The 14039-nt window shown below is 43.2% G+C and overlaps 1 protein-coding gene across 1 annotated transcript in view; it reads right to left on the bottom strand.

Annotated features, from left to right (window-relative positions):
* malrd1 (MAM and LDL receptor class A domain containing 1) overlaps window positions 1-14039 on the bottom strand; it is a 351826-nt gene that overhangs the window by 68715 nt on the left and 269072 nt on the right. The window contains exon 26 of the mRNA XM_072252046.1: window positions 3077-3205. Coding sequence (XP_072108147.1) covers window positions 3077-3205 — 129 coding nt within the window. The remainder of the gene's footprint in view (window positions 1-3076; window positions 3206-14039) is intronic.

Genomic DNA, 14039 nt, shown 5'->3' with positions numbered 1-14039 from the left:
TTCTAAGAAAAGGGGCCCAAAACTGCTCACAATGCTCCAAGTGAGATCTCACCAGTGCTTTATAAAGCCACAACATTATATCCTTGCTTTTATACTCAAGTCCTCACAAAATGAATGCTAACATTGCATTTGCTTTCCTCAGTTCTGACTCAACCTGCAAATTAACATTTAAGGAATCCTACATGAGGACATCCAAGTCCTTTTGTACTTCAGATTTCTGAATTTTCTCTCCATTTACAAAATAGTCCATACTTTTATTTCTTCTACCAAAGTGCATGACCATGAAGTTCCTGACACTGTATTCCACCTCTTTGTCCATATTCTGTCTGAGTCTTCCTGTAGCCTCTCTACTTCCTCAAAACAACCTGCCCCTCCACCTGTTTTCGTATTGTTCACAAACTTGACCTCAAAGCCATTAGTTGCATCATCGAAATCATTGATATAAGATGTAAAAAGCAGTCCCAACACAGACACCTGTGCAACACCACTAGTCATCGGCAAACAACCAGAAAAGGCCGCCTTTATTCCCATTCCTTGCCTTCTGCCAATTAGCCAATTCTCTCTCAATGCTAGTATCTTTCCTCTAATACCATGGCCTCGTAACTTGTTAAGCAGCCTGCTTGTGGCACCATGTCAAAGGCCTTCTAAAAATCCAAGTACACAACATCCACTGATTCTCCTTTATCTATCTTACTTGTTATTTCTTCAAAGAAATCCAACAGATTTGTCAGGCACAGTTTTCACTTATGGAGAACATGCTGACAATGGCCTATTTTATCATGTGCTCCCAAGTACTTCGAAACCATCATCCATAACAATCGAATCCAGCATCTTCCCAACTACTGAGGTCAGACTAACTGGCCAATAATTTCCTTTTTTCTGCCTCTCTCCCTTCTTGAAGAGTGGGGTGACATTTACTATTTCTAGTCCTCCGGAACCATGCCAGAATCAATTGATTCTTGAAAGATCATTATTAATAGCTCTATAATCTCTTCAGCAACCTCTTTCAGAACACTGGGTGTACGCCATCTGGTCCAAGTGACTTATCTACCTTCAGACCTTTCAGATTCCCAAGAACCTTCTCTCTAGTAAAAGCAACTTCACTCACTTCTGCCCCCCCCCGAAATCCAACATACTGCTAATGTCTTCTACAGTGAAGAGTGAATCCAAATATTTATTTAGTTCATCCACCATTTTGCTGTCCCCCATTACTATCTCTCCAGCATCATTTTCCAGCAGTCTGATATCCTTGCTTCTCTTTTACACTTTATATACCTGAAGAAACTTTTGGTATCCTCTTTAATATTATTGGTTAGCTTACCTTCAAATTCCATTAATTCCTTCTTTATGACATTTTTAGTTGCCTTCTGTTGGTTTTTAAAAAGCTTCCCAAGCTTCTAACTTCTACTAATTATTGCTCTATTGTACACGCTCTGTGTAGTGTTAATGTTGGCTTTGACTTCTCCTGTCAGTCACAGTTGTGTCATCCTGCCTTTAGAATATATCTACCACTTTGTGATGTAAATACACTGCAACTTCTGAATCTGATGTTAGCTTCTCCTTCTCAAATTGCAGGGTGAATTCTATCGTATTATGAACACTGGCCCCTAAGTGTTCCTGTACCTTAAGTCCCCATCATCAATTCCAGTTCATTACATAACACACAGTCCAGAATAGCTGATCCTCTTGTCAAGCTTCTCTAAAAAGTCATCCCATAGGCATTCTAGAAATTCCCTCTCTTAGGATCCGGCACCAACCGGATTTTCCCAATCTATCTAAATATTGAAATCCCGCATGACTATTGTAACATTGCCCTTTTGACATGCATCTTCTATCTCCCCTTGTAATTTGTAGACCACATCTTTACAACTTCCATCAGGGACTTTTTACCCTTGCAGTTCTTTAGCTCGACCCACAACGATTCAATACCTCCTGATTCTATGTCACCTCAGTCTAATGATTTGATTTCATTTTTTTTTACCAACAGAGCCATGTCAACCTCTCTGCCTACCTGCCTGTGCTTTTGATACATTGTCCTATCTATCCTTGGCTGTTAAGTGCCCAACTGTAATTTTCTTGCAGCCATGATTCTGTGCTGCTAATAACATCATACATACCAAACTATAACAGTGCTACAAGTTACTCTACCTGATTTATATACTGTGTGCATTCAAATATAAAGCCTTCAGTCCTGTAGTCACCCTTTTCAATTTTGTCTGCCTTTTACTTTGCAGTTCATCCCATTGACTGCAATTTTACCCTATGATCAGCCTCTCCTTGCTAGCAGTCTGTTTATAAGCCAACTACCTCATCCTCAGCCCTGTCTCTCTGGTTCCCATCCCCCTGCCAAATTAGTTTAAACCCTTCCGAAGATCTCCAGCAAACCTACCCACAAGGATATTGGTCCCTCTCGGTTTCAGGTGTAACCCATCCCTTTTGTTCAGTCCATACCTTCCCCAGAAGAGATCCCAATAAAATCTGAACCTCTGCCCCCTGCACCAGTTCCTCAGTCACGCATTCATCTGCCAAATCATCCTATTCTTACCCTCACTGGAATCTGGCACAGGCAGCAATCCTGAGATTACTACCCTGGAGTTACTGTTTTTGAGCACCCTAACATCTCTCTTCAGGACCTCCTCACCCTTCCTACTTATATCATTGGTGTTAATGTGTACTAAGACTTCTGGCTGTTCATTCTCCTCCTTTAGAATGCCTTGAACCCCATCCGAGATAACCCTGACTCTCCAGGTGTATCTATCGCACCACAGAATCTTGTCTCTGCTTCCCTGACTATGGAATCCCCTACCACCACTGCAGTCCTCATCACCTCTCTTCTCTTCTGTGCCTCAGCACTGGTCTCAGTGGCAGAGACCCGGTAATTGTGGCTCCCGACTGGAAGGTCATTCCCCTCAATAGTATCTGAAGTGATATACTTACTGAGGTCAAAGAGAAAGATCATTAAAGACCAAAGGGGAAAAAAAAGTCATTTGTGCCCAGACTGGAAGTTTTCGCTCTTGATCCGGGTTTGTAAATGAACTGGAAATGCAATTAATTGTTTGAATTTAAACCTACTTACAACAGTTAGATTCATCGGATCCATCTTCACAGTCCAATTTGTAATCACAGACCAGGTCAGACTCAATGCATTCGCCATTTTGACAAACGTAATCGGTTATATCTGGGCAAATGCCCAGTAAATCTCTATCTGAAACATAAAATAATTAAGAATAGGGTTCACTAACTTCAAATGCACCTGTAAGTTATTCCTAAATCTTAATTTTCCTCTCTTAAACTGGACGTACATAAATGTTACCCAAAGAAATTGAATTTCCTATGTAGTTAAATAGATGAAAAGAGAGTTTGAAGAGGGAGCTGTTGGCTGGGGACTGTTCTGAGAATTTCCTGCAGAAATAACAAGGTTCAAGTTTCAAAATTCAACTTTGTTTCCAGAACACAAGTGTAGGGGAGAATTAAGTAATCGTTACTCCGAACCCAATGCAGGACCAGGAGACAAAATACAATAAAGAACACAATCATAAAAATAATAATAATAGATAAACACAAAAGATAGTTTATATACATAGATTGATTATATGTCCATAAAGTGACACAGGGCACAGAGTATTTGTACATAGGAACACTCTGACAGGAAATGATAAAGTAGTGGTGCTGGGGTGGCTTGGTGGGTAGAGGTGTTGATCAGCCTTACTGCTCAGGGAAAATAACCGCTTTTGGCTCAGGTGGTTTTGGCATAGATGCTCTGTTACCTCCACTCTGATGGGAGTGGGACAAACACTCCATGAGCAGGGTGGGTGGAATCCTTCATGATGTTGCTAGCCTTTCTTCAGCACCTTTCTTTATATATGCCAATGATGGTGGGTAGGTTGGTGCCAATAATGCATAGGGCAGTTTTAACTCCTCGTTGTAGAGCCTCCCTGTCCACTGCGGTGCAGTTTCCGCACCATGCAGTGATGCAGCATGTTAGGATACTCTCTACTGCGCATCTGTAGAGGGACAGGACGATAGATGTGCATAGACCAGCTCTCTTCAGTCTCTTCAGGAAGTAGAGGCACTGGGGAGCTTTCTTGATTGTGTAGGATGTGTTCTGGGACCATGAGAGGTTGTATGAGATGTGCACTCCCAGGAGTTTGAAACTCCTCACTGATCTGTAGCAGCTTCCTATATGTGCCTGGACAAAATGTGCGATACAGTGACCATGTGTAAATGTCTGGAATATCGTGTAGGATACATGTCTGTGAATTGATGCTCAAAGGTCATATTAGTTCATATAGCATTACAATGGTATGGGGAAGGTATTTCAATTCTGAGACTCTCAAAGACTGAAGTCAACTGTAGACCTTTCAATTGTCTCCTTCTGTACTGAGTTAAACACCACAACAATCTCCCAAGGTCTGCAGAAAATCAAAAATTTCTCCCTTGTTCCTTGAGTTTTGAAGCCATAAATAATTCCATTGGAAATATGTTAATAAGCATGAGCCCTAGGCTGACTGGTATTCCGGCTCTATCAAAATTACACGGCTCAAGTGGCAAGGAAAATTGCACCTTATATCTTGTATATTTACAGACGAATGGACCAGGAAATAGTTCCCTGTGCAATAACTTCATTGCTTTTTGGCTCATGCCTGCGATACAAATTAAATTTTGATTTTTACTATTGATAACAGCTAAGCAAAGCAGTTATTAATATTTGTTTTTGCTGATGTAGCCATAAAGTATGAACAATCTTTGTTCAGAGTAGGGAATTGGGGCTACATATTAGGATCCTGTCTTATTTTTAGCTTCTTGCTTATATTTGAAGCAATATGTCCTGTGGAGCACAATCCTGCCATTACTTTTCAACAAAGAGAATATTGTGAAAAGGTTCTTACTCTGCATCACGAATCAATCATTCAAACTCTTATCAAGAGATAAAATTAAACAATCTAGGGGTGCAACTATGCACATAAACCAAAGTCAACATTATGAATTCCAGTGTATAATTTATAGAAAGGCAGAGGAGTTGTTTCAAATGATTATTCTCCACTTAACAATCCCAATGTAAATTTTCTGATCATTAAACTTGTTTTGCTCCCCTGTACGATAATCAGGTTTAAATTTTTGAAGGATGTTGTGCACATTTTGGAGGTACTGAACACATGGAAATTATGAAATAAGTGCATTTTTTTCTTCAATCATGCTTGGTAATTAGTTTATTGTTGTCACATGTACCAAGATAATGTGAAAATCATTTGCATGCCATCTAGACAAATTATTCCATGCCTGAGTATATCGAGGTAGTATCAAAGAAAAAATAGAAAATGAAAAATATAGTGCTGAAGTTAGAGAGAAAGTAAGTGCAGTACAGATAGAGAAATGACATCAATAGTCATGACAAGGTAGAATGAGAGATCAAAAGTTATTTTTTATCATGTGAGATGTCTGTTCAAGAGTCTTATGAAATCTGTTGCAGATGCTGAGATCACTCAAAAATCCAAGGAGCTGATGAATTGGTATTCAATAGAAATGAAACTAGAAGCCCAATTTTAACATTAATGTAGAGTTCTCATGAAGAGTCTCTCCCCAAAATTTTAACTTCTCATTCCATTCCACAGATACCGCCCAACCTGCTAAATTCCTCCAGCATTTTGTGTCTGTTGCTCAAAATTTCCAGCAACTACAGAATCTGTTGTGTTTATGTAATGCTAATAAATCTGGTTTGTAACCTTATGCATACTTTTGCTTAGTAGAAGTTTTGGCACCACTGATGCTAAGAAGATCAGTCTAACATTAACTCTTTATTACATTGAAATTATCCAAATCTTTGGGATAACTTTTATTCCTAAAAACTGATTTGCCAGAATCTGCAAAACTTCTTCATAAAATTACCTCAATAGTTCAGGTTGTTTAGGCAAGTAAGAGTAGAAATTAGGAGGTGCTGTCCACAGTAATCCAGGACAATTCAAGCTAATTTCAAGCAAAGAGGAGTAGAAAAAAAACTTGGCAATTACCATCAAATCAATTTAATGTCAGTGGTGGGAAAGACTGATGAAACAAAATAATTGAGAAATTTAATAGCTCGTTAGAAAAGCATGGGTCAATAAAGTACAAGTTTGTTGGCCAATCATGTTTGATTAACTTGAGTGAGGTTCTTTTGATGAGGTAACGCCAAGGAAAAGAGTAGGGTAATTGAAGTTTGTTAAGGAACTTAAAAAAATAATTGATTAAATCTTGCACAATAGCCTCATTTTACATAGAAACATAGAAAATAGGTGCAGGAGTAGGCCATTTGCCCTTCGAGCCTGCACCGCCATTTATTATGATCATGGCTGATCATCCAACTCAGAACCCCGCACCAGCCTTCCCTCCATACCCCCTGACCCCCATAGCCACAAGGGCCATATCTAACTCCCTCTTAAATATAGCCAATGAACTGGCCTCAACTGTTTCCTGTGGCAGAGAATTCCACAGATTCATCACTCTCTGTGTGAAGAAGTTTTTCCTAATCTCGGTCCTAAAAGGCTTCCCCTTTATCCTTAAACTGTGACCCCTCGTTCTGGACTTCCCCAACATCGGGAACAATCTTCCTGCATCTAGCCTGTCCAATCCCTTTAGGATCTTATACGTTTCAATCAGATCCCCCCCTCAATCTTCTAAATTCCAACGAGTACAAGCCCAGTTCATCCAGTCTTTCTTCATATGAAAGTCCTGCCATCCCAGGAATCAATCTGGTGAACCTTCTCTGTACTCCCTCTATGGCAAGGATGTCTTTCCTCAGATTAGGGGACCAAAACTGCACACAATACTCCAGGTGTGGTCTCACCAAGGCCTTGTACAACTGCAGTAGTACCTCCCTGCTCCTGTACTCAAATCCTCTCGCTATAAATGCCAGCATACCATTCGCCTTTTTCACCGCCTGCTGTACCTGCATGCCCACTTTCAATGACTGGTGTATAATGACACCCAGGTCTCGTTGCACCTCCCCTTTTCCTAATCGGCCACCATTCAGATAATAATCTGTTTTCCTATTTTTGCCACCAAAGTGGATAACTTCACATTTATCCACATTAAATTGCATCTGCCATGAATTTGCCCACTCACCCAACCTATCCAAGTCACCCTGCATCCTCTTAGCATCCTCCTCACAGCTAACACTGCCGCCCAGCTTCGTGTCATCCGCAAACTTGGAGATGCTGCATTTAATTCCCTCATTCAAGTCATTAATATATATTATAAACAACTGGGGTCCCAGCACTGAGCCTTGCGGTACCCCACTAGTCACCGCCTGCCATTCTGAAAAGGTCCCATTTTGTCAAACTTGAGACCATAGTGGGTAACTGATTGAAGGATAGAAACCAGAGAGGTGTAGAGAATACTGTTTTTTTCAAATGGGAGAGAGATACACAATGTTGCTTTCTGTATCACCTACCCCATCTGAATGTGACTGAGTGGACCGCCTGTCTGCTATTGTGCTTGCTGCAATAAAAAAAGCAGCTGAGATAAATGCACTCTTCTCATCTGTCATCATGGACTGAATGCTCGTCCCATCGGTGTCAGGAGTGGGATTAGAAATTGATGATGAAATTGAGGAGTTACAAAGTCGGATGGAGCACCTTATGACAAAGGGAATAAGTTGAGGGACTGAGTGGTATGTCTCACTGCACCCCCTGGACCTAGCTCCCGAAGACAGGACCCGGAGGAAGGACTGGGCCTGGAAACCGAGTATTGTGCCTTCCCAGGGAATCCTGATGGGGTGTGCGTACCCAGGATGCACAACCCAGGGTACACAGCAGAGTGCAGCCATAAGAGGAAGTGCAAAGTGTCAGGCACCGCCAACCCTGACGGACAAAGAGGAGGAACAACAGGTCCCAGTAGTTAACTCCACAAGTTCCACCCTGAAGCTTCCCAGAGCCAATGGAGCCAACCGCCTGGAGCCTTACCTAGCACAAGTCAAACTTGCTGCATTACAGAATGGGTGGAGCCCCTCTGAGACGGTGGTGAAATTTGTTCTGGCGCTGGAGGGGGGATGCCAATGTGAACCTTCCTCGACCTAACAGCAGCTGAGCAGCTTGTCTCCAGGACCCTCATAGCAGTGCTGGAGCGGCATTTCAGGCAGAAGCCATTGGAGGAAGCAAGGAGGGTAGAACAGGGCAGCAGGCAGCGTCGTGTGGGAGAAAGCCTGAAGGCATTTGCGGCAGATCTCTGCCACACACTTGTCATCACTACGCCAGTTCCCTCCCACGACCCAAGAAGAGCTTGCCCTCCACGTCTTTGTAAAGGCATTGACTCTGGAGCACCTCCAGCAACACATTTGCCTGGCATCACCATCGTCACTGGCCGAGTCGCTGGCAGACGCAGAAAAGGCAGAAGCAATTTATCCCCGCAGGGCGCTCCAGCATTGTTCTGCTGCCCTGCAACGCAGCAAGCCTGGGTAATGTCACTGAGGCAGAGGAGGAGCATGCGAGACAGGTCCGACCCGCACCACGCTGGTCCTGCTGCATACCAACCATCACCATCATCCCCAACACGGACCAGCCATCCCCGCCTGGGTAGACAACGACAGCAGTCCAACAGGCTACCATCACCGGCAACTGTGCGGTGACGAGGTGGCTGCACATCAGAGTGGGGGAAAAGACAGTGGAGAACGAGGTGTGGCTCGCCGACATCTGGGATTCCTACATTGTTGGCCCGGACCTGCTGCCCCGCTGGGGAGCCCGTGTGAATGTACCGGGGACATCACTCTTCCTCAGCGCAGGAAGTGGAGCAGGCGGGGTCAGCAATGACCACCACTGGTCTCGCAGAGGCCTGCCACGGTGCAGCACAGCCTGCAGCGGCCCCACGCAACACAGCGGAGCCAGGGGCAAGCGGTGGTGGCGGCCAGCAGTGGGGTAGGTTCACCAGATTGATTCCTGGGATGGCAGGACTTTCATATGAAGAAAGACTGGATGAACTAGGCTTGTACTCGTTGGAATTTAGAAGATTGAGGGGGGATCTGATTGAAATGTATAAAATCCTAAAGGAATTGGACAGGCTAGATGCAGGAAGATTGTTCCCGATGTTGGGGAAGTCCAGAACGAGGGGTCACAGTTTGAGGATAAAGGGGAAGCCTTTTAGGACCGAGATTAGGAAAAACTTCTTCACACAGAGAGTGGTGAATCTGTGGAATTCTCTGCCACAGGAAACAGTTGAGGCCAGTTCATTGGCTATATTTAAGAGGGAGTTAGATATGGCCCTTGTGGCTACGGGGATCAGGGGGTATGGAGGGAAGGCTGGTGCGGGGTTCTGAGTTGGATGATCAGCCATGATCATAATAAATGGCGGTGCAGGCTCGAAGGGCCGAATGGCCTACTCCTGCACCTATTTTCTATGTTTCTATGTTTCAATGCAGTTGTTTGCCTGTTTGCTTGTAGGTCACTCCGATTACCACTGTGGTGTGTAATAATCACCATTCCTGTCTGTAGGTCACCCCGATCACCACCGTGGTGTGTAATAATCACCATTTCTGTCTGTGGGTCACCCTGATTACCATTCTGGTGTGTAATAATCACCATTCCTGTCTGTGGGTCACCCCGATTACCACCGTGGTGTGTAATAATCACCATTCCTGTCTGTAGGTCATCCCGATTACCACCGTGGTGTGTAATAATTGCCATTCCTGTCTGTAGGTCACCCCGATTACCACCGTGGTGTGTAATAATTGCCATTCCTGTCTGTAGGTGACTGGGTTGGTTCCCACTAATGGTTGGCGCTCTGTCTGTTATTGTTCTTGTTGCAATGAAAGCGGCTGTTGAGATTAATAAGCTCTCCTCATCCAATTTTATTCACTCTCCATGGTGTTCTCTCCCCTCTCCAGTGTGCTGGAGCCTTCCACTGTTCGATTGTTTGGTCAATTTAAATGCCGGCCCAGATAGACTGAAAAGACTGGGTGTTGGGATCCAGGGCGAGAACCGATTTCGCTTGTTCTTTGCAATGGACATTCCTCTATCTCTATGGCGCTGAGGCTATGAAGACTGCCCCGGCTGTTGCGTTTCGTGCCTGCTAATATGATGACCTCGTAAGTGAAACTTTGGGCCTACTCTGGGTCCTCCAAAGTTAGGATCTGCAGACTCAATTTTTGGATCGGAATGTTGTTGTTTACTTCAATTGTTTGTATGATTGTTTTTCTTTCTTGCATATCAGCTGTTGGTCTTTTATTTTTATTTTTACTGTTTAATTGGGTTCTTTTGGGTTTCCTGCTTTGTGGCTACCTGTGAGCACGTAAATCTCAAGTTTGTATAATTTACAGTATACATTCTTTGATAATAAATGTACTTTGTAGTTTGAACTTTGGACATTCCTTCTTCCCTGGGTAGAGGAACTCATAAACAGGTTCACCTTTCTCACTACTATAAATGGGCATTACCACTTAGCAAATTACTTACTAGGGGATGATTGTAGGAGTAGCAGCACCTTCTGTCCCAGTTCAAATCCTCACTGACAGGCCTACTGGTCATACCATGTCTTCTGGGCTTACTCAGTGTCCTGGAGGTCAAGGCCAGCCTCCTCTCAGCACTGCTGCAGATAGTCCTTCATTTGCAGGATGTAGAAGCACCATTTGGCCCCTCCCAGTACAAGTGTCCCTGTGCTGGTCAGCCAAACAAAAGTTCAAAGTGTGAAATGGTAACCGCCTGCCCCAATCTTTCCCTGTGTCTGAAACAAATTTCCTTAACATGCAATCCAATGTTTGATTGAACCCCTCAACCAGATCATCTATATCTGGGTAGTATGGAGCGGTTTTCAAGGCCGCGATTCCCAGCTCCTTATGCAGGTGAGCCATCAGTCATAAGGTGAAATTTGTTCCTTGATTTGTAAGGATCTCCTCAGGAATACCCACATGAGAAAAGTGCTGGACAAGGGCCCTGATTAGCTTTGGTGTGGTAACTGAGCAAAGACAGAATGCCTCAGGGTAGCATAGTTGCACCCCACTAGTACGTATTGATACCCCTGAACTTCTCCAATGGGCCAACAATGTCCTTGGCAATGCGCCTGAATGGTGCGGTACTTATTGGCATAGAGGGCAGGAGAGCTCTGTCAGGTTTAGAGAGAGCACTGGTTTCTTTGGCACTCTGTATGTGTTGCAATATGTTGCACATCAGTGTACATAGAAGGTCAGAACAACCAACTACCTAATGTTAAATTAGTTTTGTATCGCTCAAGGTGCCCTGCCCATGTCATTGTGTGAGCCAGATGGAGCAGCAATGGCCTGCAACTACTTGGCATTACCAAACTTTTTGATAAGAAGGCATCTTGGGACCCTTCTATAGACTTTGGAATTCCTTCCTAAAACCATCTTCTCTCCTCTGCTGGGCAAAAAAGAAGGCTCTGAACAGATTTTGCAGAGAGGTTTTGGAGGTTGTGCCACTTGAAGGCCCTTTTGTTTCTGGCCTGGGTTTGGCTCTGAGCTGAAATTCTTCCTACTTTGAGGTCTCCGCTGTTTCCCAGGCATTTGCTTCATCTTTAACCTCCAGGGGTTTCCTGACTTGGGACTGCAATCCCACTCTTCCCTGAGTTGAACTCACCACAATGCAACTGGTCATCCCACCACTGCCACCAGATGTTAGATACATTGGTTATGACCAACGGAATATTTGGAAGGAAGTCATGTTATTGCAAGGGTGTTTATTAGGTGCACCAAAAATTAAACTTACAAAAGTTAGCAAAAATAGTGAAAAGAGAATTCCAATATCTACAAAATGATATCTATCAGAAAACACAAGAATAGCTCCATACTTATCCAGTGTGAACTCCTGGCAGCCCCTATCTCTCCCTCACTGAGGGTGATGAGCTCCTTTTTATTCGGCACTGGGACATATTATCTTTAATTACCAACAAAGTTAACTTGAAACTACACATGAATTAGAATCTGAAGAATACCGCAATGTAGGTCCGATCACATTACAATATAAACAAAAGTATCTACCTTAAGACCACAAGTCCAAAAGACAGAGCAGCACAATTAGGCCATTTGGCCCATTGAGTATACTCTGCCATTCAATCATGGCTGGTCCCTTTTTCCTCTCCTCAGCCCCACTCCCCAGCCTTCTCCCCATAACATTGAGACCATGTCCAATCAAGAACCGATCAATCTCTGTCTTAAATACAGCCAAGGACCTAGCCTCCACAGCTGCCTGTGGTAACAAGTTCCACAAATTCACCACCCTCTGACATTTCTCTGCATCTCTGTTTTAGGTGGATGCCCCTCTATCATGGGGCTCTGCCCTCCTGTTCTAGTCTCCCCAACCATGGGAAACATCCTTTCCACAACTAATCTGTCCAAGCCTTTCAACATTCAAAAAGTTTCAATGAGATCTCCCCTCATCCTTCCAAAATCCAGCAAGTACAGACCCAGAGCCATCAAACATTGCTCATATGATAACCCTTTCATTCCCAAAATCACCCCTGTGAACCTCCAATGAACCCGCTCTAATGCCAGCACAACTTTTCTGAGATGAGGAGCCCAAAACTGTAGACAATAGTCAAGATGAGGCCTCACCAGTGCCTTAAAAAGCCTCAGCAGTGCCTTAGAAAGCCTCAGTATCACATCTCTACTCTTGTATTCAAGTCCTCTTGAAATGAATGCTAACATGGCATTTGCCTTTCTCACTACTGACTCAACCTGCAGTTAACCTTTAGGGTGTTCTGCACAAGGACTCCTAAGTCATGTTGCATCTCATTTTTTTGGATTTTCTCCCCGTCTAGAAAATAGTCTGCAAATTGTATTTCATTTGTCAATTTCTTGACCATTTTCCTAATCTGTCTAAGTCCTACAGCCTACCTGTTTCCTCAACCCTCTCTGCCCCTCCACAAATCATTGTATCATCTGCAAACTTGACCACAAAGCCCTCTATTCCATCACCTAAATCATTGATATACAGCATAAAAGGAAGCAGTCCCAACCCCGACCCCTGCAGAAAACCACTAATCACTGGCAGCCAACCCGAAGAGGATCCTCTTATTCCCACCTGCTGCCTCTTACCAATCAGCCATTGCTCTAACCATGCCAGTAAATTTCCTGTAATACCAGGGGCTCTTAACTTGGTCAAAGGCCTTCTGACAGTCGAAATATACAACATCTACTGAATCCCCTTTATCTATCCTACTTGTAATCTCCTCAAAGAATTCCAACAGATTCATCAGGCAAGATTTTCCCTTAAGGAAACCATACTTACTTTCTCTTATCTTGTCCTGTGTCACCAAATACTCCATAACCAAATCCTTAACAATTGACTCCAACATCTTCCCAGCCAGTGAGGTCAGGCTAACTGGTCTATAATTTCTTTCTGCTGCCTTCCTCCTTTCTTAATACATGGAGTGACATTTACAATTTTCCAGTGTTCTGGCAGTTTGCCTGAGTCCAATTATTTTTGAAAGATCATTACTAATGCCTCCACAATCTCCTCTACTACCTCTTTCATAACCCTATGATACAGTTTATCAGGTCCGGTTGATGTATGTACCTTTAGGTCTTTCAGCTTTCTGAGCACCTTCTTCCTTGTAATAGTAACTGCTCTCACTTCTCTTCCCTCACACCCTTCAACATTTGGCATACTGCTAGTGTCTTCCACTGTGAAGACTGATGCAAAATAGTCATTTAGTTCATCTGCCATCTCCTTGTCCATTGTTATTATTTCTCCAGTCTCATTTTCTAGTGGTCCTATATCAACTCTCATCTCTGTATCATTTTTTCACATAGTTGAAAAAGCTTTTACTATCTACTTTGATATTGTTTGATAGCTTGCTTTCATATTTCACCTTTTCTCTTCTAACGATTCTTTCAGTTGCTCTCTGTAGGCTTTTAAAAGCTTCCTAATCATCTATCTTCCTACTAAGTTTTGCTCTGTTGTATGCCCTCTCTTTTGCTTTTACATTAGCTTTGACTTCCTTGACTTCCTTCCAATAATGGGACAACCAGAATTGTATGTAATACTCCAGATGTGATCTGACTGGAGTTTTATAAATATGCAATGTAACTTCCTAACTTATGAACTCAATGCCTCGACCAA

The sequence above is a fragment of the Mobula birostris genome, chromosome 3 (genome assembly GCF_030028105.1).
Source record: "Mobula birostris isolate sMobBir1 chromosome 3, sMobBir1.hap1, whole genome shotgun sequence".
In the NCBI taxonomy this organism is placed as follows: domain Eukaryota; kingdom Metazoa; phylum Chordata; class Chondrichthyes; order Myliobatiformes; family Myliobatidae; genus Mobula; species Mobula birostris.
This window is presented reverse-complemented; position numbering and strand designations above follow the sequence as displayed.